The sequence below is a fragment of the Manis javanica genome, chromosome 5, assembly GCF_040802235.1.
Source record: "Manis javanica isolate MJ-LG chromosome 5, MJ_LKY, whole genome shotgun sequence".
NCBI classification, from domain to species: domain Eukaryota; kingdom Metazoa; phylum Chordata; class Mammalia; order Pholidota; family Manidae; genus Manis; species Manis javanica.
This window is the reverse complement of record NC_133160.1, coordinates 161,210,050-161,233,297: the sequence shown is the minus strand read 5'-3', so window position 1 is coordinate 161,233,297 and position 23,248 is coordinate 161,210,050. Positions and strand designations below refer to the sequence as shown.

At 45.1% G+C, this 23,248-nt stretch overlaps 1 protein-coding gene across 1 annotated transcript; it reads left to right on the top strand.

Annotated features, from left to right (window-relative positions):
* Positions 1-279: 279 nt before the first annotated feature.
* Positions 280-22,962, top strand: LAP3 (leucine aminopeptidase 3). The gene is made up of 13 exons (XM_017665376.3): positions 280-467; positions 2,709-2,824; positions 4,223-4,277; positions 4,718-4,823; positions 5,903-6,062; positions 7,415-7,579; positions 10,154-10,312; positions 14,466-14,590; positions 15,747-15,835; positions 16,694-16,796; positions 19,973-20,052; positions 21,843-21,952; positions 22,404-22,962. The coding sequence occupies exons 1-13, from the start codon at positions 366-368 to the stop codon at positions 22,591-22,593; spliced, it is 1,560 nt and encodes a 519-aa protein (XP_017520865.3). The 5' UTR covers positions 280-365; the 3' UTR covers positions 22,594-22,962.
* The last annotated feature ends 286 nt before the right edge of the window (positions 22,963-23,248 follow it).

Sequence of the window (23,248 nt, the reverse complement as noted above, 5' to 3'; positions counted from 1 at the left end):
CGCCCCCATCCCCGCCCCCTTGTACGTCACGACCGCGACTCCGCCCCCCTCCGAGCGCTTAGTCAAGGGCCCCGCCCCTTTCCTCGGGCCGGCACGTGCACGCGCGGACTGGCCCGCCCCGGAGCCCTCAGCCGCGCGTCCAACCGAGCGGCTCCCCTTCCGCCTGCGCGCGCTCCCGCCCGTCCCGCCCCCGGGGGACGCACGCTCTCTGGCTCCCTAGCCCTCCTGCGCGCGCCGGCCTACCCCCAAAAGCCCCGCCCCAAGGCGCGCGCGCGCTGCCCCCGAAACCTTGGCCACCAGGCACGCGCCCGCCCTCCAGGCGCCACGTGCTCGGGGAAGGCGGTGCAGGGGGCCGAGCCGAGAAGATGTTCTTGCTGCCTCTTCCGGCTGCGGGGCGATTCGCTGTCCGACGGCTGAACGCGAAGCGCTTCTGGGGACAGGGTCTCTCTACCGCAAGCATGACGAAGGTGAGAGGCCTGGGAGCCAGCCGCAGGAGTCCTCCCCGCGGGCGACGGGGGCTTCGGGGCGGGCGGGCGCCAGTTCGGGGAAAACGGCTCAAAAGGAGAGTCCCCAGCCTGGGCAGTGGTGGGGGCGCGGGCCGCGGATCCCCGAGCATCCTCCAGCCGGCTGCTTGCCGGTGGTGCGCTGTCCCTCCTCCTGTCTGGAGGTGCTGGGACCCGAACTGGGCAACACAGAAAAATCAGCTGGAGCTGACGTTTCCTGCGCTCCCACTCTGCGCCAGGCCCTTGTGTCACTGTTGCGTTTAGTCCTCAGACAAACCCACGACGGGACGGTGCCGGTACTGCCCCCGCCGCGGCTAGGAGGGAGCCCGGGCCTTGCGAGGTGAAGGTCCCAGAGGCGGCCACTCACGGCCCGGACTCCTCCCGCCCCTCCCTCCCCAGCTGAAAGGGAAGGCCCGGAAAACACAGGTCCTCCAGGAGTAAATGCCCGAGAGGGATTCTCGAGAAGAAGAATGCCTCTCTAGGGAAAAGGACTGTGCACCGAGGCCCATCTCCTCGTGAAATTAAAAGGAGAGTGTCTTGCGGAAGAAAAGGCTTCTCCACCTAATTGAGCTCCAAAAAATTACGAAGAAGGTCATGATTGGGATGTGGAGGACTTGGAAGGGGGAATAGCTTTGTGGAAGGATCACAAGTTTAGGAATCACGCCTGAGGACCAGAAAGAAATGACTGGCCCCGGCCAGGAATGTTGTTGCGGCTTGTCTCAGGGATCAGACGGCTGTCCCCGTGCCCTTAACAGTGCTGTGCCGATCCGCATCCTTTCCAGGTAGCAGCCGTCTGTTTCCCTTCCCACTTGGGTCCAGGGATTCCCAGGCAATGGGCGGTCTTAGCACAGTTAGCCTAGAAAAGTTACCAATTACAAGGAAGCCTGTTGTCTTTGATAGAAAAGATAGAAGGGACACTCTTGGCTGTAAGGACCCGTGTCACTTTTTGGAAAAGACAAAGGACTGAGGGAGGGGTCAGGACTCTCAGTTCTGTTACATGGACCATTAAGTCAGACGAGGCTCAGTAAGTCAGACCAGGTGTCCGTTTCCTTATCTATCAGTTGGGAAAATGACTACATGTTCTTTCCACCTCACAGAGTTGCCATAAGGCAGAAAACAAGTTTAAAGTCATAAATTGCCATGTAAATCAAATAGTGATTCCTAGATTTACTTCCTTATTTCGGTTGTCTGAGGCCTGAAGGGGTAAGCCTCTCGATGCTGGGTAGAATGCTCTGCTCCTCTGGGACGTTGCATCCTTTTTCTCTCTCTCAGTCGGAGCTGACCAGAGTTCTTGTTAGTATCGGCAAGTGCAGTCATTGGTTTTGCTGGGATATCATCCCAGAATATCTAAGATTTTCATTTGCAGCTTGTCAGGCAGGAAAAACTTCTGCTTTTCTAGGTTCTGTGGCTGGGCCTGAGAGTTAAAGGGATATAAAAGATTAACAGCAGAAACATGCATGTGGGACTCTTCAAAAGGAAAATGAAGACCTCCCTCCTCCCACCCCACAAAACCTTCAGGTTCCAAAACTTATGTACCTTTTTAAACAAAATGAGAAATTGTGGGGATGTGACAAGACAGAGGGGCTTGGGCTAGGGGCAGTAAGTTGTGAGGCAGTGACGAGGAAATATGTGGGGGAAACTAATGGAAGAAAAGGGTTATTGTAGTAGGTTTCTTCATAGGAGTTCATTTTGGTGTCAGCTTCCAGTCTGGTGACGAGAATATTGTCTCTTCCTTTCTCATAGGAAATTTTTTGACCTGCTTTTAGGTAGAAAGTGGGAGATGAGAGAGCCTTTCTTGCACCTGCTTTCTCAAGCACCTTGAGCTCAAAATAACCAATATGCCAGAGCAGCATATTGGGGTGGCATGTTCTGAACCCTTTCTAATTTGATTGAAAATGGATTTGTTTGCCTACGTAAAACACCTTTCTGCTCCTCTTTATTTAAAAGTGAAGGAAGCCCTTTCTTGGAGGGGATCATGAAGACCCAGGACAGGTAGTAATTGCAGTCTTGGCTTTGGCAGGAATTTGAAACAATTAGGCAGGATCTGGGGGCAGCTGACCGCTGAGCACCTTCTTCGGTTTTGGTTTTTTTGTTCTGTCTGTGACGGGAACATGGTTTGGGTGGAATTGTGTTCTCCTGGAATTTGCAGACAGGAGACCTTCTAAGGGATCTGCTCTAAGTATATTCTTGTTTTTGCTTTCTCAGGGCCTTGTTTTAGGAATCTATTCCAAAGAAAAAGCAGATGATGTTCCACAGTTCACAAGTGCAGGAGAGAATTTTGATAAATTGGTGTCTGGAAAGCTGAGAAAAACTTTGAACATGCAAGTATTTACTGATTCCAGTTTTTTAAATATATTTTTCTGTGCTTTGTTGTTAGTAGATGAAAATGCATGGAAGTTCAGTGGCCAGTGTCTTCCCAGTGAAAGTGAAAGTATGTGTCTATGGAATGCAGTTTGGTACTCTGTGTTTCAGAATGAATGGGTCTGCAATTCTGGGAAGTCAGGCCACTTCAAACAAATCACTGTGAGAGACTGAGCCAGAAGGATCTGGGAAGCACCGGATTTCTTGAGTCCCCCTCCTGGCTCCAATTCATTTCTCCCCACCCTCATCCTACCTGCCTGGCCTTCCCACCAGCCTCTACCTCCTTTTATGCCCTTATCTTGGGCATAAAATACCCTGTATTTAAGGGAATGCTTTTATTTATGTGGGTCAGTGTGTCCCTGGATAATTCAAAACAGCCTAAAGGGGCTGCTCCTCTCACTGCAGGTCTTGAGTTTGAAGGGTTTCTCAAATCCTGGCACACAGAATAGTTAGAATGCAGGTTCGGATGCAGTTAAGTTTGGGTGGGGACTGTGATTCTGACTGCACTCTTAGATTAGTCAGGGTCTAGAGAAGGAGAGAAGGTAGGGAAACATTAGTTTCCAAGTCCTTGTGAGCCTCGGGCCACATTATGGAGAAGTAGAAGAGTCAACATAAGCCTGTGCAACTGCATATTATTCTGCTTTAGATAATCTATTAGAATCTAATACATGTAGTCTAATAGTTATAGTAGTTATCTAATCACTGGGGAACAGAATTTGCATCCTCCCTCAATTACCATACCTTTACCTGTAGGCAGTCTTCTGAAGTACCTTGATTAATTCATTAGTCCTCTGAAGTACCTTGATTAATTCATTAGTCCTCTGAAGTACCTTGATTAATTCATTAGTCCAAGAGCTAACCGGTTAGAGTACAGAGCCACCTGGCCTGCCTGATGCAGAACTATCCACGCAGCACCAAGGCAGCCAGTCCTTTGTTAGAAATTGCCCACCTGTAGATGAGGCCCCCACAAATAACGTCCAGTCAGGTCAGCCACTTAGGCTGGGGTCTGGTATCCTTTACTAGAAAGAGTTAAGGTTGAAGTCAGCCTGCATCCCATGCTCCGCTCCCCTCTGCAGCCTCACGTTACCCAGCATCACTGGCACTACTTTGCATTGTTGTTTTCAAATAAGTTTATATTTAACCTGGAAGTCTGCTAAATAGTTTTTGAGCTAGAATTAGAAGTGCTGTGTCTGAAAAAATCTAGCCTGAAAGAATTCTGTATTTTGATAAAAACACAAAAGCAGCAGATTCACAGAAACAGCAGAGTATTGTAATAATGCTAAAGGTATACGCGTGTCACTTCCCCAGGGAGCAGGGCCAATTGTAATTTTTAAAACAACTATTTTCTCTGGTTTTAGATCTGGACCACCTCTGAAGGCAGGCAAAACCCGAATCTTTTATGGTCTACATGAGGTATGAGATGAAGATAAGGTTTATTTGGCAAACCCCAGTGAGCACCTGCTATGTGCCAAGTACTGTGGCTTCATAGTTGTGCACAAAGTTTTGTATCAGGTTGTATGTAGAGTTTTATTCCAGTATTAAGCCATAGGTGGTATTTAAGATTGTAGAGAGGTGAATTGCTCTTAGAAAGTACTGCATCTCGTGTATTCCTCAATCCGTAGGCACTCTTTGTTCAGTTGCCATAGTTGTGGCACTATTTTACATAGTAGAATTATTTGCAGGGTTATCATCACTGTACTGTTCAAATATACAAGTTACAAAATTTTACCAAAATAAAGGCTTTAAAAAACAAAACAATACCCATATTTCACCTGTGTGCTGAGTTGTAGGTGGTTGCTGGAAAGGCATGCCTAAAGGCATCAAATGATCGATTTTGTGTGTTTGTGGCACAGGACTTTCCCAGCGTGGTGGTGGTCGGCCTTGGCAAAAAGGCAGCCGGAATTGATGACCAGGAAAACTGGCACGAAGGCAAAGAGAACATCAGAGCTGCTGTGGCAGGTTATTTAACCTTGAAGTTTAATGTTGATTAAGATTCTTAGGGATCTGCTCTTTGAGATTCTCTCTCTTCCTCTCTTTTTGTCCTCTTATCCCCAACACCCCTACCACGTTCACGGAGAAATAACTCATCTGAGCAAATACTCATTTTCCCGCACCCAGTATACTTGGCCTTATATTAGATACAGGAGGTTAGCTGAGGGAATTTCACTTTTGGTGTTTCTCTGGTTTGTATTGGGAGGTTTCATGACTATTTGTTCACTCTTGTAGTGTTGACCTTAGAGCTCCATTTTACCAGGAAGTTAAGGTGTCTGAATTTTTTCCTTTTTGTAATGCAAACCTGGGGTTGCCCAGCTTTTAAAGACATGGAACCACCTTATTTACAAATCGGAAAATGTTTACAGAGTGCAGGGTGCCTGTTTACACTATTACCAAAGGTACGTGTTGGTCATATGAATGGTTTAATAGTTGAGGCAGATGCTACTGAGTCACTCCCGAGCAGAGCAGGAGGATGAGGCCGTCACCACAGAGGCTGTGGTTACAGGTGTTACAAAAGACATTGCTGAGGCCGTGATGATTAGCTTCCTTGATCTTTGGCCCTGTGTTTATCATATATGCTTGTTAAATTTGCTTTCAAAGTTCATCATTGGATAACGATTTCATAACTTTTATTTGGGAGTTTTTGCTGATGTGAGCTTAATAAAATGTGGTGTTAATAATGGACATTACTCAGCTCTTTGGGTATAATTTCATTGTCATCATTTTTCTGCTTTTTTTAATCTGGTAAGCTCCTGGGGACTGGGAAGCCTCCTCCGGAAATCCTGGTGTTTCAGAAGTGATGCTAGTAGTGGTGGCCCCCTCTGAGGGCCCACCCTCTGAGGAGCTAGATCAGCTGTTTCATCCAGTCTGTCCTCCCACCACCTGTAGAAGGGGAGCGGGGCCTCAGAAAAGCCAAGAGTCAGAGCTGACCCCAGTGCTCTTGTTTTCTCAGCACACCACACCACACCTCTGCCTTCCGCTATTTGAGTTGTCTCTGACTGACCCCACCTTTCTGGTTCCTCTGTCCTTTTATCCTTTTGAAGCGGGGTGCAGGCAGATTCAGGACCTAGAGATCTCTTCCGTGGAGGTGGACCCCTGTGGAGATGCCCAGGCGGCTGCGGAGGGAGCAGTGCTTGGTCTCTATGAGTACGACGACCTGAAGCAGAAGAAGAAGGTGGTTGTCTCGGCGGAGCTGCACGGGAGGTGATGACCAAAGCCCGAACTGGGGTGGCATTCCCCGGCATCCCGACAGCAGGGCCCTTTGGCTATGAGCTGCCTGCTGCTCAGTTTCAGGCACTGCCATGTGGCTTGCATGTGACCTCCCTGTCGCCTTAGCCATTTTAAGAGTATCATGACCGTTCCCCGTTCTGCTCCTGTCTTTCATCACACGCGTGTCCCCGCCATGATTCCATAGGCCCCTCCATGCTTGCTGGCTTCTAGGAAGCCAGACCAAGTTGGCTCCCTGAGAGGGAGGAAACACAGTGACAGACAGGTCCCAGCAGGTTTCCGTCCAGTAATTTCCATTTAGCCAGCATCTGCTGGCATTGTGCTAAATGCCAGAGGTACACAGATGAAGGGATGTGGTCTTTGCCTTAGTGGTCTAGTGGGGAGACTCTTCTTTCAGCAGATTTATTGAGCACCTACTATATCCCAGCCCTGTTCTGGGTTCTGGGAGACAGTCCTGCTGTCAGCAAAGATAGCGCAAGATCTTCAGGAGATGGTGCTGTGAGGACAGTGCAGGTCCTGGCACGGCCTGGCAGTTGATGTGGGCTGTGTGACCAGTGAGCCTGACTTTGAATCCTGGCTCCCCACTTAGTGGCTGGGTGGCTTCAGTTAAGTGACCAGAATCTGTCTGTGCTCCATTTTCTTCATTTGCTTAGTGGAGTTGTAATTCCAATTGCATAGGGTTCTTAGGATGACCAAAAGACACACCTGTCAAGGGCGCAGTGCATGGCACACCCCCTAAACGATGAGCTGCTGCATCTGTCTCTGTGCCTCCTGTATTAACTCCTCTTGTGCGCAAGAAGAGCCAGGGTCATGAAACATGCACATATCCTCTTAGAGCTGATCCCTGCCCTCTGGTGGGTTGAGTAGTGCCCTGGCCCAGGCCAAAAGAAGGTGGAAAGGCCCTCAGTTCCACTAGCAGGATTATTGCAGTAAGCTCACTCTGCAGGTAGCACTTGGGGCCACATGGCTCCTAACGCAGTGGAGGAGGACAAAACAGGCCCTGCTCTGAAACTCTTCCAACAGTTTGTGTGGTAGATATAGATTTAGGGACCCACCAGGCCACCCCTTTTTACTCAGGTGCAGAATCTGCAGTGGAGTGCTGTCCAGGGCTCCTCTGGCTTGGCTTGGCGGGGGCCATGTTTCTCTGCTCAGTATACTCTGCCATCGGCGGCCCTGGGCCCGCCCACAGACTGCGAGCCCAAGCTCCAGGTGTCCAGCGCTGGTCACTAGTTGTCTTCCTCTGTTTCTATAAGGGAAGAGTCCCTCCCAGCTGCAACACAGTTGGCGGAGAGCTTGTCTGACAGTGACACTGTGCTTTCTTCCGCCAGTGGGGACCAGGAGGCCTGGCAGAAAGGAGTCCTCTTTGCTTCCGGGCAGAACTTGGCACGCCAGTTGATGGAGACTCCAGCCAACGAGATGACGCCAACCAGATTTGCCAAAATTATTGAGAAGTCTCTCAAAAGTGCTAGTAGTAAAACAGATGTCCACATCAGGTAATTCAGAATTATGTCATACACTTGGGATATGACAGCCAAGAGCCTTAGAGATCTTAAAATCCAGCTCCCTCACTATTCAGGAGTGACTCAAGACCGGAGGTGAGACAACTCACCAGCAGCCACACACGAATTGAGAAAAGGGCTCAGTTTGAGGTTCTTTCCATCATATTTTCCCTTGCCTTTGAGAGGGTGCTATGACTTCACACCACATGATGTGTGTGTGTGTGTGTGTGTGTGTGTTTTCTAACAGCTTTATTGAAATGGAGTTCACAAACCTCATAATGTAAATACCATGTCAACTATGCAATTCAGTGGTATCTACTAAATTTAGGAGTTGTGCTGCTATCACCACAATCAATTTTAGAGCAGTTTCATTACCCCAGAAAGAAACCTGGTGCCCTCCTCATCTCCTTCTCCCGCTGCCATCAGTTGATGGACTGTTTCCACCTTTTGGTTACCATGAGTAAAGTCACTGTGAATATTAGTGTTGAAGTTTTTGAGTGGACGTAGGTATTCATGTCTTGGGATGTACCTGGAATTAAATTGTTGGATCAAGTGGTAACTGTTCAGCTTTTTGAGGAACTTATATAAATTGTGTTTTGTTTTGGCAAATTCTTCCTATCCTCTTCTTGACACAAGTGAAGAACACAGCATGCCTGCTGTGACTTGGAATGAGCATCTCTGCCCTGTAATCCTGAGCCTGGTAGCAGGGCTGGTGGACGTAAAAAGCTGCCCTTCCAGGTTGTTACGCTCCTGTGATCATCCCATAACTCTTTAAACAAACCAAGTCTGAGCATTTGGTAATTTTTGATTAAAATAAATCAATAGATGCTTGCTTTGCCTAAATAATTCTTCATTATCAAAGTTGTTTCTCAAGGGGACTTCCATTTTAAAAAATTCTTCAATATTCGTGATTACAGTTCACTTCCAACCACCCCCTCAAGAAAACCCATATGGTCTAAACTGAGTGAAGACAAATGTGTAACCTATAGAAAAATAGCTTAAGAACATTTTTGGAATGGTTCACATACATGTAATTTGCAGCAATGTTTAGGCTCTATAAAGGTTACTTGGCAAAGACTGTAGTTTTATTTGAGGAGATCAGAGCTACTTTGTGTGAGCTGTGTGGTTACACGTCAGTGAGGGCACCTCTGTGTACCTACAAATGTGGCAGTCCAACAGGGAGGACAGTGGGCCTTGTCCTCAAAGAAGGGAGGCCCTAGTTGGAGGGCAGAGGCAGGGAGGTGCAGTGCGCGGAGCTGCCGCAGGGGCAGAGGGGCAGGGAGGGTGGTGGAGGAGAAGGTTTGCTGATGGATATACCGCAGCAGATCTGAGCAGTTGTTGGAAGTGAGCACATGGAGAGAGTGGGGCAGGGCATTCTGGGTGCGTACTGGCCCCTTGGGAAGCTGAAAGGCTTGTGGTCCAGGAAAGGGAAGGTTCCCCGGAAAGGAGGTGGGTCAGCGGGCGGGGCACACCCTTTACACAGAGGCAGCTGCACCAAACCACTCTCGCGTGGGCAGGCATGAGTCAAAGAGGCAGACAGGCGGTACTTCCAGAAGGCAGGCCTCTAATAAAACATCACGTACTGAGTTTGTGACTTAAATACCCATGTTACAGCCCTGCTGCTTTTGAAGCGATTTTTTTGTTGTCAGACCTTCTGTTCTTATGTTCTTTTCCCTCTGAAGTTTGGTGGCCATCTCCCCATGACATAACCCCTTTTCTGTAATTTTACCAAATGTACGGAAGGGCGAGAGCAGGAGCAGCATTTTGGGGATGTGGTTGTCTCTGTCCAGGGAGTGTAGGGTTTCCCCTCCTGGCCCCAGTTACTGTGGCCGGAAATCCATAGGTAGATGTTTTGTACCCTGGCCTCAGGGTTTGGGGTGTGGCATCTGTTTTTGGGTTGGCACTAACGACTGTTCCCTTTAAATCACCCCCATCAGTCCCGTGTGTGTTAGCAACGACTCCCTTCAGTCAGACATCTCAAACTGCAGTTGAAACTGTGAGCAATAGTGCAACATTGAAAAGACTGAATTCCAGCAATTCTAACAAAGCAGAAATAGGATACTTCAGTCCAGCCAGTGGGGTGTGGCCTTGCTGGTTTTTTTGTTTGTTGGTCATTTGGTTGGGTGGCTCTTTCTTTGTCTTTTTTAGAAGTACCTAAATAACAAAAACAGTGGACCCCTTAACTGTCTTGAAAGACCTCTTATGGTCTCAGAGCCTTGCTAACTTTATGTTAAAACTTTAGATAAATGTGAGTAGATTAGGGGGAAAAATCAAGAAATATTTATTGATGATGCACTATTACCTGATACCTTATATATGAGTGAATTCTTTAGTAACTCTTCAGCTGACCTTTCAATGGAGGTATATCACTGACCTCATTTTATAGATGAGAAAGTCTCAGAATCAAGTGAGCCTGGCCCGAGAATATACCAAAAGCAAATAGAACTCGATCATTGAAGCATTAACGTGGGTATAACTTTAAGAGCTTGTTACTCTGTTTTACACATAGATGAGCTTCTGGAAGAGATAACAAAGTGTATTTACTTTTTCCCTTTTCTGCCTTGTTAGACCCAAGTCTTGGATTGAAGAACAGGAAATGGGATCATTCCTAAGTGTGGCCAAAGGGTCCGATGAGCCTCCAGTCTTCCTGGAAATTCACTACAAAGGCAGCCCCAACGCGAGTGACCCACCCCTGGTGTTCGTTGGGAAGGGAATCACCTTTGATAGGTTCGTTCTTACCTTGTGTGTGTCCTACTTGGGCAACTGTTTATGTGCACTTGTATTACTTGGTGTTTGCCTCAGAAGCATGACACTTGATCAAATCTTACATATTACTGTAAATGTATTAAGCTGCCACTTATAAAAAGTTTCCTGTGTGTCAGAGATACTGTTGGGCTTCTTACATGTGTTGACTGTGCTCTTACCCCCAGGAGCTGGGCGTTGCAGACATTCTAGAGGGCAGGAAACCGTGACTTGGAGAGGTTAAATAATTGGTTCAGAGCCCCATGACTAATAAGTAGAGTTGGAAGTCAAACTCAGACCTGTCTTTAAAATGTCTTAAAATCTTTCCATCATACACTTTCATTTTCCTATGTGGACATTAAAGATTCCCCATGTGGCGAGTGGTGATACAGCTGTTGGATCGTATTGTCTTCCCTTGTTTGCTTCAGATTACCTTAGTAGCTGACCAGTCTAGCTCCCATTAACCTTACTAAGCCGTAAGTATTCCTTAGAACTTATTATTTGCTTATTTCAAGAAACTGAGTTGCAAGAAGGTATAGTCAGTATTTCCCATGGAAGTGTCTGCTCCTGAATACTAGTTTCAGGAATGGTAATTAAGTGTGAGACTTAAAAAGGATTATTTGACCACTAGGCTAGGTTAGAGAAATCTTTTTTTGGTTGTTTTTTTTTTTTTTTGGTCTGTTTTTTAACTGTAGTACTTCTCAGGGTACAGAATGTGACCTTTTCTAAATTTCCTTTTGAAAGAAATTTGTATCTTACAGGAATCATGGTCCATGGAAAGAACCATGGTCCATGGAAGTGTGTGTGACTCCAGCCCTCACAAGAGTGCTTCTAGGCATTGTGCTGCCTTTGTCCTGAGCAGAGCTGGCTGCCAGGGTGGTATTGCTCATAGTAGCAGTTAGTAATGTCTCCTGCGTCTTCCACCCACTGGTCACCTTCTCTCCTTTAAAGCATTGGTCTCAAAACAATCTTTGTAAGGTAGCTCACAGGTAAAAGTTACAAGCTCATACCATTCAAAATATGCATTTTTTGTGTGTGTAAGTTGCATGCATTATGCCATTGTACTTAAGTGTGTTTTAGGAAACACTGTAGCAAATAAAGATTAGATAATGAAAATGAATCTGTTTTTAAATGTCTTGCTAATTGTGATGGTTTTATACTGTCTTGGGCTAATATCTCAATGCAGCATTTATACTCAGCATGATATCTATTGTTATTTAAACCCAGACTTAAATTTTTTAGGAGAATATTTAGCAAGGAAGCCTGAGCTGGTCTTTGGGTTTAGAGAAAGCTTCCCTGAAGGAGAGAGAAAGATAAGGATAAGGAGGCATTCGTTCAGCAGGGAGAAGGACAAGGAAAGGGGTGGGGAGGGTTGCTGGGGGAATTCTGGAACTGAAGAGTACCAGAGCGGCTGGAGAGGTAGGCAGATGCCAGGGTGTGCTGGGTCCAGTTGGATTTTGGACTTTGCTCTAAGAACAGTTGGGAGTAACTGCAGGGTTTCTAGCAAAGGGAAAGAATGACATGGGATTTATAGGTACAGTGAAATTCTCCCTTTAAGTGTTCAAGTCAGTGAGCATTAACAACTGTGTGTATCCATGCAGCAACCACCATTATCATGAAAATAGACCACTCCTCTCACCCCCCAACCCCCACCCCAGAAGCTCCTTTGGGCCTTCTTGTAGTCACCCTTCCCCACCCTTGCGGGAGACCACAGTCATCTTTTTGTTACTGTAGACTCGATTTGCCTGTTGTAGAAATACATATATGGAATCTTTGACTCGTGGCTTCTTTGTCTCATCATAATAACTTTGAGATTTACCCATCAGACATGTGTTCCTTTCTGTCACTGAGTATTAGTAGTCCACTGTGTAGAAATAACAAAATTTGTTTACCCATTCATCTCTTGGTGGACCTTTGGGTTCTTTTCAGTTGCTTTATTAATAAAGCCAAGATCATCTACAAGCCTTTGTGTGGATGGTTATGTTTATCTTTCTCTTGGGTAGCTGTCTTAGGAAAGGAGAGGCTGACTTATATAAGAACTGCATGTTTAACTTTATAAGGAATTACTGAACTTCTCCAAATGGTTATAACATTTTGCATTCCCACCATCGAGGTACAAGGATTCTAATTGTTCTACATCCTCCTCAACAGTTGATATTGTCAGTCTTTCTAATCCCAGCCATCCCAGTCAGTGTGTAGTGGTATCTTTTTGAGGTTTATTTTGCATTTCTCTAATGACTAACAATGTTTAGTGTTTTCTTAATGTGCTTTTTGGCCATTGGTATATCTTTAGTGAAGTGTCTGGTAAAATCTTTTGCCCTTTTTTATAGGAGTGTTTGTCTTACTGTGTTAGAAGTTTTTAAAAATATATCCTAGGAACATGTCCTTTGTCAGATAAATGTATTGAAAATATTTTCTTCTCATTTTGAGGCTTGCCTTTCTTTGTTTTACGTGGCATCTTTAAAAGAGCAGTTTTTTATTTTGATAAAATTTAATTGATCAGTTTTTTATTTTATAGCTCTTTTGGTCCTTTTATATGCTTTTCTGGTCCTGTTTAAGAAATTACTGCCTATGTCAATGCCTGTATTTTCTTCTATAAATGGTAATGGTTTTAACTTATAAGGCTGTGATCCATTTTGCATTTTTGTGTTTGCTGTGAAAAGCACAGAGCTTTGTTTTTCTTTTCTTTTTCTTTGTTTTTATGTGGATATCCATTTCTTTCAAAACTATTTGTTGGAAAGACTCTCCTTTCCCCACTGACCTCCCTGGCACCATTGTTAAATCAGTTGAACTTATAAATGTGAGTCTGTCTCTAGACCCTTATGTCCTTCACCAGGGCCTGGTGATGAAGCACAGCTTTGTTTTGAAATATAGTAATATGAGTCCTCCAGCTTTGCTTGGTTTTTCCAAAAGTACTTTGGCTGCATCCTTTGCATTTGCATATCAATTTTAGAACCTGCTTGCCACTTTCTGTACCCACATGCAAAGCCTACTGGGATTTTGGTAGTGATATTGTTTATTTTGGTAAAAACTTGGTAATGGGGGGGGGTAATGAAATGAAGGGGGTAACCCTGATATTTAGGAGCCATGGCAAACATCCTGATGAGAGATGGTGGCAGCCTCAGTAGGATGGTTACAGTAGAAAAAAAATGGGTGGGTTTGAGAGAGGTCTAAAGGTGAGCAGGGATCACCACTGGTCTTTGGTGGTCACTGTAGAACTGTGGTCCACTGGGTGGAGAGTGGGGCTGCAGCACAGAAGCAGCCTTGAGACAGAGGTGGTGAGTGGACAGAGCGGTCTCCTGCACTGGCCTGCTCCCTCTGCCCCCAATTGTGTGATCCTGGGACTTCCTGAACCAGAAGTGTGTTTCTTTTCATGTTCTGAGCCAGTGAATCTTTAATTCTAGGTGTAAATGACAGCCATCCAATTATCAAGTGCTCCTAAGGCACATGAGAATTAGGTCCTGGTTTCCAGGGAGAGCAGGCATCAGCACAGGGAAAACACTCCAGTCTCCACGGCGAGCCAGCCCAAGACCTCAGGGCTCTGCCTCAAAGCCCCTACTCAGAGCCCAGCCTACGGGGCAGGTGGCTTTTGGAGTCTTAGAAACTGGAAGCAGAAAAGCCCTAGTCAATTAGAGAAGGTGGTTTGGGGGAGTGTGGGTTCTTGCTAATCGAAACCCTTCCCAGCTGGCCTGGTTGAGCACCTCTCCAAGGCTCTGGGTCAGCGCCTGCCTGAGCCCCGCCTGACTGAGGCTGTATTTGGCCATCAGCAGAATCTCACATACCTTGTGGGTTTCGGAGGGAATTGTTCTCTGTCTGTCCTTCTGGGGGTTGAGAGGGACCTTCCCAGTCTTTTTTGAGCTTGTCAGCTTTCTTTAACCGTTTGTACCTTTCAGTTTCAGTAAGTTGATCAATTCATAAAACCTACTGAAAAGACAAACCTATGTGGGTGTAGAGACTGCAGTATCATCTTTAAAATGTTAAAATCTTTCAATTTTCTCGGTTTGGAAAATTGAGTCCTCTGTAGGATAGGTGGTGCTTTTATGCAGTAGTTAGCCCTCAACTTATCTATTCTTTTTTAAGAAAATGATTTTGACCTCTTCCTTACTGTCAGTATTGGACGTTGTCCTTTTCCCCACAGTGGCGGCATCTCCATCAAGCCTTCTGCAAATATGGACCTCATGAGGGCCGACATGGGAGGAGCAGCCACTATCTGTTCAACCATTGTGTCTGCCGCCAAGCTCAGTCTGCCCATTAACGTCATCGGTGAGTGGGCAGCAGAGTTTATCTTGGAAGCCAGGCAAATGGTAGAATTGAAACAACAACATGGTGTCCTCAAACTTGAAAAGATCAGAAGCTGTTTAGCTGAGGTTTTCTTGTCTGTACTGATGGAGTTAAATGTGTTTTGCAACCATAGGCTGTAGCTAGAATTGATTTGTTTTATTTCTGCAAAAAGTGGTTAACAGTCATGGGCACATGATGCAGGGTTTGTAATTGACTCCAGTGAAAAATGCTCAGTGGTCAGGGTGAAAGGCATTGCCAGTTCAATTAGTCATTGCCTCAGAGGGGTTGCGGCCAGTGAAATGGTGCAATAGACAGACAGTGCCTGCACAGAAGTCCTCAGTGTTTGGCAGCTCTTTCTGGAGCTCATCATGCCAGACACAATGCTGGGAGTCTGCCACATCTCAGAGGAGTATTGGGGTGGGAGAGACTTAGGTTAAATGACTTGCCCAGTGTCACATCCACAGGAAGGTAGACTTGGAGTCCAGGTCTGACATTGGCACCCCAGGCCCCTTAATACCATAGTCCTCTTTTGCTGAACTATTTGAAAGTAAGTTGTGCACATGACCTGTCACCCTTGACTACTTCAGCATGTGTCTTCTGAGAACAAGGACATTCTGTGTAAAGACAATCCCTTTGTTGCCAAGGGTTGATAGAGTAATCCAATTCAAACTTCCCAGTTGTTTGAAAATTAATCATTTAACACGTGTGTGCATGTATACCAATACACATGCATATTTATTTGTATTTTTGAAATCTAGGAGCTAATTAAGGATCATACATCACATGGTTGCCACGTCTCTTTAGTTTTCTTTAACTTAGAACACTATTCCTATCTTTTTTTTTCTTTCATGACATTTTTGTCTTGTATCCCAGCTTGTCTTGTGAAGTTCTATGACATATTTATTTGGTTGTTTCTTCATGATAGAATCGGATCAGACTTTTTGGTAAGAATGCCACATGGGTGACATGTACTTTTGATTGTGATACACGTAATGTCAGCTGGGTCATGGATGATGCTAAATGTGATCACTTGGTTAAGGTGGTGTCTGTGGCATGCTTCTGATGGGCCACCAGTGGCCTTGGTCCTGTGGGTGGGCCCGGCACATTCCAGGTTCTTTCATGTACTCTTTTCTAATAGGTTTGACCCCTCTTTGTGAAAATATGCCCAGCGGTAAGGCTAACAAGCCTGGGGATGTTGTTAAAGCCAAGAACGGGAAGACCATACAGGTTTGTAAATGGAAGACACAGCCCTACCCTTCCTGGTGTTTCTAAAGGAATCTCGAGCAGCCTCCTAAACATACCGTGAATGGGTACACAGTGCAGGCTCATTGGAGGGGAGGGCAGTGAATTTATTGCAAGTAGCATTTCATACAAAGTCAAGTTTATTTCTCCACAGGAATTTAAAAATGCTTTTCTATTTTATTGGTCCTCCTGCTTCCCGTATATCATACACACAAATTACCACGAATTTGCGGCCAGCCTGTGTAGCAGGGCAAAGCAGGAAAAATATGGGCTATTTTCTGGGTATACCTGTGCCATGTTAACTTTCTCCATTTAGGTTTTGAGGTGGAAAACACCGTCCTGAGTCAGGGACTCTCCACTCCGGGGGATGTGGCACACGTGCTGCCGCAACTATTGGGCTTCTGTCTAAGAGGAGTGTAATATATGTAATATATATAACATTGCTGAAGTTGCAAGAGTTCTTATGTCTGGAAGTCCAGGCTGCCACTCCGCTGTAACTTTCTTAAACTCTTTAGCCTATTTATTTTCAGAAATCTTGAAATTTTTTCCCCTCCTTGTTACCAACTTGTTGATAAAATGGACCATTTTCTTTTTATTTCAAATGCTTCCAAAGTCATGGCCATTTGGTCATCAGCTCTGGTACAGGGATTATTAAATTATATTTTCTCTTCAGATTAAATATATTCCTATTCTAGTTGAGGTACAAGTATGTTCTTGATGCTTAATGACAAACGTCACACTAGCTTTTTCTCACTTTTAAATTGGACGTTGTTGTGAATATCTAGTTTTGATATTCATTACTTCCATTGTCTTGTCTTGTGTTTTTGACCATCCTCTTTGCAGGTTGATAACACGGACGCCGAGGGGAGGCTCGTACTGGCCGATGCGCTCTGTTACGCGCACACCTTTAACCCGAAGATCATCATCAACGCCGCCACCCTAACAGGTCAGACAGCATGCTTTTCCTCCTTTGTTTGAAGAAAGTCTTACGTGTTGGTTTAGAATGCACACATTGTATGCAGGACATCATTCTGCTGAAATTTGGCTTCTCTGTTTTCGTTCAAAGATCTTTCACCAAGAAATTGTTCTGGATTTGTAACTGTTTTGAATAATAGGATTGTTATTTTAAGGCATTCCAGCTGTGCCCTAAAAAAAGAAATAACAAGTGGGTCAGCGTAGCCCATCCAGAGTGACATCTAAAAATGACAGTAAGACATGTTTGCTGGTATGATTGCTATTTGAAACAGATCTGAAAAGATTAGGGATAAATCCTAAAATCAGTAGTGTTTTTTATCAGTCATAATGTATCTGATGCCCACTCAGGTTTCTGAACTCTTTGTACATGATGTTATAAAGAAATAAAGACATTTAGGGGTGGTTAACAAGATGCTCATTTAACAGAGGCAGGCAGTGACATGTGGCATGAAGCGTGAGCTTTCAGGCCAACCCAGGATGTCTTCCAGTCACGCCACCTGCGAGTTAGTCGGTCTCGGGGAAAGTTACCTGACGCCCTGCAGCGTCTCTACGCAGGGACACGTGTTGTATGCCTCTCAGACTTGTAAGACTGGGGGAGTCTTTGGAGAGCCTGTGAACATGGCACCACCGCGTGGCAGGCGTTGGGTGAAAGCAGGCCGTAACCCCGCCAGCTCTGCAGGGTAAACGGGTACATTCCTAAAGGGATGGCAGCGGCCACTGCCTCATTGTAAAACCCAGTGTTCGTAATCTTCTGTCCATCAGTTTTCCTTCTAGGGATTCATTCTGCCTCTTCTCAAGTTAAATTTCAGATTATGTTTTTATCCTTGGGTTTTTATTCTTCCCCTGGTCATGTGAGCCTTTACTTTAGCAGAAATCAGTTCATATTTCCCTTTCACGTGGGTCTAACAGTAGTGCACACATTGACTTGCTGAGTCCTTTTTAAGTTAGCATTGGGGCATTTTCATGGTCCTTTGTCTCCCTCTTCAGTTTTGCAGACACGTTAAGCTGAATGGCAGAGGTGTTAAGGCCAGGGTTTGAGGTGGGTGGAGCACACCCTGTCTGTAGATGAGGCATCACAGACCTCCACCCTGTCCCCCCACCAGTTGGAGGGTTTGAGGAGTGGGAGAGTTGGCCCCACGGCCATCCTGAGGGTAGGAGCAGTGGCATGTTCAGGGGTGGCCGGTGAGTCCTGCTGCCGCTCTGCATTTTCTTAACGCGTGGACGTGGTTTAGGAAGGAATGAGAGTGGTGACGTCAGCACCGTCCTCGGGACTTTGATGCTTCTGCGAGATTGTGAGCAATTCTGGTAGCACTGATTACTTAGCACTCAACATACGACTCCAAACGTGCCTTTAAAAGAAAATAGAAAGTGTGCCTCTGCTACTGGAAATTCTGAAATTGGTGGTGGTACTAGTTCTGTAATTACATAGAAAATGAACTGTTTTCTAAAGTATGAAATGAAAGACTCTTTAGAGTCTTGATCTCAGCTGGATCACATTAAATATTAATGTCTCATTTTCTATTCCTTTAAGAGGGTATCACATTCTTGTTTGACGTTCGTGCTCATCTTTTTTACGAGGTTTAAGTACTCATGCAATACTCTTACAGGGTTGATAGCAATGTTTTGAGGACAAGTGAACAAGTTTTTCCAATACTAATTTGAAAAGTAAAGCATTCATGAGTGTGTACACTTAAGTCAAGCTGTGACAACCCCCATCTCTACCAGAGTCATGGAGGTGGACCATAGGCGGTGAATAACCAGCACCTGTTCGTAGTACGTCGTGGTGTATGTGTCCTGCGGTATACATCTGCTATGTAGTGGGCACCAAATACAATGTGTTTAATTCCTGCTAATGGCTGGGAACATGGAGGTGGGTGAGAACAGACGTGAGCCTGCAATCTAGTGCAGAGTGACAGTCAGCAGACCCACCCCCTGGCAGCCTTAAAGGTGCAGGTGACAAACAGAGAAGTAGAGTTAAAAGGAGTCCGTGAGAGCCTGTGCAGTTGGGCACTTGCCAGTGTCTCCTGAGCTGGGATCTGAAGGAGGGGGCATCCCTGGGTGGGGAGGGAAGGAAGAGCATGCCAGTGGAGGGCACGCAAGAGGTGAGGTGGATGAGTCGGAGAAGAGCGCAGTGCCTGGGGTGGGGGCAGAGAGGCCCACATGCTGATGGACACCAGACCTGGCTGGTCGTGGTCTGTTACAGGGTTTTGTCGTGAGTGAAGAGCACCAGGAAGCTCCTGAGGAGTGTTAGGCGCGGGGACGATACGGTCACACTTGCCCTGTGAAGCAGCCCCTGGCCAGCGGTGTGCAGAGTGTGCTGGCGAAGGGCCAGAGTTGACGCTGGCAGGCTCGTTGGGCTGGTGAATTGGTGTGTGGTTGTTGACTTGTGGATGTGTGTGTGTGTTAAAGATGAATATAACAGTATCTTCAGTTGGCTTCAAAACTGGGACCAAAGAAGACAGCACTGAGCTGTGGCACCTAATTGCAGTTGACACTCGGGAACATGTGCCCAAGAGAATCTGTGTGAATCTGAATTTTTAAAAATATATTGAAAAGAGAAAGCCAATAGGATGTAACTGTTGGAGAAGGAAGTGAAGATGAAACAGATAAATATGATAAAATAATACAATTTTTTAAAAAGGCATCAACTCTCACAGCAGATACTGAGATGTAATTAAAAATACTGAAAAATTAGAGATGCCTAAATGTCTGTAAATAATAATAAATTATGGTATCTCTACCCAGCGGACTTTTAAAATCAATAAAAGTAATTACAAACTTTTGTCTTTATAAAAGTATAATAAATGTTTAAAGCGTAAAAGGAAGAACACATATACAGTATGGTCTTGTGTTTTGACTTTAGAAAAAAATCTGGAAGGAAATGTTGAAAATACGTAATGGTTTTACCTAGAATGAAGTTGCCAGTGGTATTTATGTTCCTTTTTTTGCATTTTTCATAGAAGGTGAGTTCTAGTTGAGAAACTAGAAAGATGTTAAATACGTACAGTAAGGATTTCCTAAGCATATATGTTTTTGAAAATGTGGGAGACTTAAAATAGAGCTAAAGGCTAAAGTTTTGGTCTGTGCAGCAGAGAAACCTAGTGCCAGAAGAGGCTGAACCCTGACTTGAGGGCTTGTGTGTTGCAGGTGCTATGGACGTAGCTTTGGGGTCTGGTGCCACTGGGGTCTTTACCAATTCATCCTGGCTGTGGAACAAACTCTTTGAGGTAGGATAATGCATAAAGACCTAAACTATGGAGATGATTAAATTATCCTCACCTTGAAACTATGTATTTATTTAACCACTATGTTAAAGTGATTTTTATGTTGTAGGGTGACTGAATTGGAAACACAATATACTTAACTCAGTGTGCTTTGGGTTTTCTGTGAGTGTCCCAATCAATGTGGGTATCAATGTGGGTATGATACCACATTCCTCGTCTCTTCCAGTGGCTCAAAATGATGTGAAAGTGACTTACAAACACCACAGCCATAGGGTACAATCCCTGAGGTAGAAAAGGCTGTGAGGAAGGAATGGCCTTGCATGACCGTGTCGTGAGTAAATAGGGCTTGGCCTGGTCCGCCAGTGGGCTGTGATGAGGATGTCTTCCCGCAGCTGTGCTTTGCCTCCTCTGTGCCCTGGCACAGCCAGCCAGCCTTTCCCGAACGGCTGTCTCCTGTCACTGGCTCCCCACCCCCAGCCAGTGATTTCATGGCCATCACTCAGTTGCCTCACAGCCTGTCAAGAGGCAGATGTAACTCTGACCTCTTGGGGACACCCTTCTCTTGGCTTCTGTGATAATCTCTCTGGCTGCCTTCTCTGACTTCTGACCTTGGCCAGCTTTTTGTCTGTCAACCCCTTTGGCAGGTGTTCAGTCCCGGGCACATGCTCTCCCTACTCCTCGCAGTCCTCATGGGAAGCTCCTCCATGCCAGTGGCTTCGGCTAGCACCTTCCTGCTGGTTACGCCCGTCCCTCTCCTGAGCTGCAGACCCTGTGTATCTGCATGGCTTCAAGACGGCTCCCTAGCACCTCCCTCTTCTCAACAGTTCGCGGGAGCCCACTATGTACCAATGGGGAACAAATACACAGTGCCCCTGAATCCATTCCTGACGGTGGTTTAAGATCTTAGACTTACCTGTCCTCCCCACCCGTATGATAACCGTGCACAGCGCTCTTCTTCCGGGCTAGGCGAGGGATCTCTCCTCCGGCCTGTCACACACTTGGTGTCCCTTTTGATCCCAGCACCCACAATGTTGTTTGTTTTTTTTAACTTAAGCTTCTTTAAAAAACCAAATTTGTATGTGCATAAATATTATTTAAATAACAGTCAACAGTCTGCAATAGTCTAGTCTTTATTCCTGGAGGCAGCCACTTTCAGCCCCTCTGGCTCATCTGATACACATCCCAAATAACAGCTTCTATTACTCCTTCCTAATTCCTCACTTTTGGGTCTTACCTGTGACCACAGTATAGCAAAACAATGTTTATGAATCTGTTTCTCCCACTAGCTGTGGGCCCTTTTATGGCTCAGATATTATATTTCTTTATATTCCCACCACCTGGTGGTGCTCTGTAGACATTCAGTACATGATGAATGAATGTCTAAATGATTATGTGAATGAATGAGGTCACCTTATTTTAGGATCTGGTCCCCAGTGGTGCAGTTCCAGACATGTTTCTCTAGCACACTGAGGTGACAGTCATCACAGACTGCTCCAGCCCTATCAAATCTGCAAGTCTGCACTATAACCTGCTTCCTAATTTAAAGATAACCATACGTTTGATGATCTTAGCAAATGCCCTACAGATATGTGGGACTGTCTTGTAACATTCTTGGTTTCTTTTATAATTCTTAAGTAAATCTTTTAACCAGCTGAAATAATCATGGAACCTGTTGTAGAGTTTCATGTTTTAGAGTAACAGGTCAGAGCAGCTCTTTCCTTCCTGCACTGAACACCTCAGTGCCATGAGTTTACCCAGAACTTACTTCATCCAGTCTTCTATTTCTTCTTTAGGCCAGTATTGAAACGGGGGACCGTGTCTGGAGGATGCCTCTCTTTGAACATTACACAAGACAGGTTGTAGATTGCCAGCTGGCTGATGTTAACAACATTGGAAAATACAGGTATGCCAAATGAGTCATTAAAGTACATTTTTATAATCATTGATTCCCAAATGACGATTTTTAATTTTATCCCCTTTCACAAAAAGTGTAACTATCCAATTTCCTTTTGATGTAGTGTTTGTAAACATTAATTTCTAGCATCTTTAATTTTCAAGGTATTTCCCAACTGGTTCTCAAAATTTTTCGAATCTAAAGGTCATTTCAAGCAAATGGTAAAGGAAAGAGATGAACAATATGGGAAATTATTGCCATAGAAAAAAAGGAATTTAGAATTTATCATTTACTGCTTTAAAGCTATGTCTGAAAATAAATATTCTCAAAGTGGTTTCCGGGTTACCTTATAAAGTGTTGCCCTCTGTTTATAGAAGCTACTTAGCAAGAATGGAGAACTTAAGATGTCCAGTGGATATTTACATGAGGTTAAATAATGATTTTTTTTCTTCCTTCTCAGATCTGCAGGAGCGTGTACAGCTGCAGCGTTCCTGAAAGAATTTGTGACTCATCCTCACTGGGCCCATTTAGACATAGCAGGCGTGATGACCAACAAAGACGAGGTTCCGTATCTGCGGAAGGGCATGACTGGGAGGCCCACAAGGACCTTGATAGAGTTCTTGCTTCAGTTCAGTCAAGACAATGCTTAATTCAGATACTCTAGGATTCCTTCTTTCTGTCTTAAATGGGCAGTTGCGCTTAAAAATGTTTTTTAATGAATGGATGAAAATCTTTTTAAAAGAAACAAAGGATGGTATTTAAAAATGTAGAACAGCAGAAAATGTGATTCCTTGCCTTGTTTTTTTCATTTTATGTAGAGATTTATAAAGGTAAAGATGGTATCTTGCCTGCCAAGATATTTAATATATTCTATTAATGATGATGCATTTTTAAAAACTACCTAATGCTCTTCAGAGTATATGTTTTTAATTGAGAAAAATTGTTTTTCAGATTTGTGATGCTAGGAACAAAGTCACTATATGCCATTGTCAGAAACAATAAACCCAACTTTCTCTCTGCTGTGGCTCTGTGTTTACTTGCCTATTACTGTAAACCTAGTGACTACTGTAACGTGACCAGTCTCTCTCGGCTGTACGCGAACTAAGTTGTGAGGTCGCAGCATGGTGATAAAGGTTGTTTTCTCTGTGGTAATCACACTGGAGCATTCCGTGATCTTACCAGTTTGTGAGGTGTTTTTCCCATACAAGACACAAGAGAGGGTTAGTAACACGCCAGTGTTAGCAAGCTAGGAAGTGGGAGAGAAGAGGTATAAACCTAGGCAGTCTGCCTTCAGTGCTGGCATTC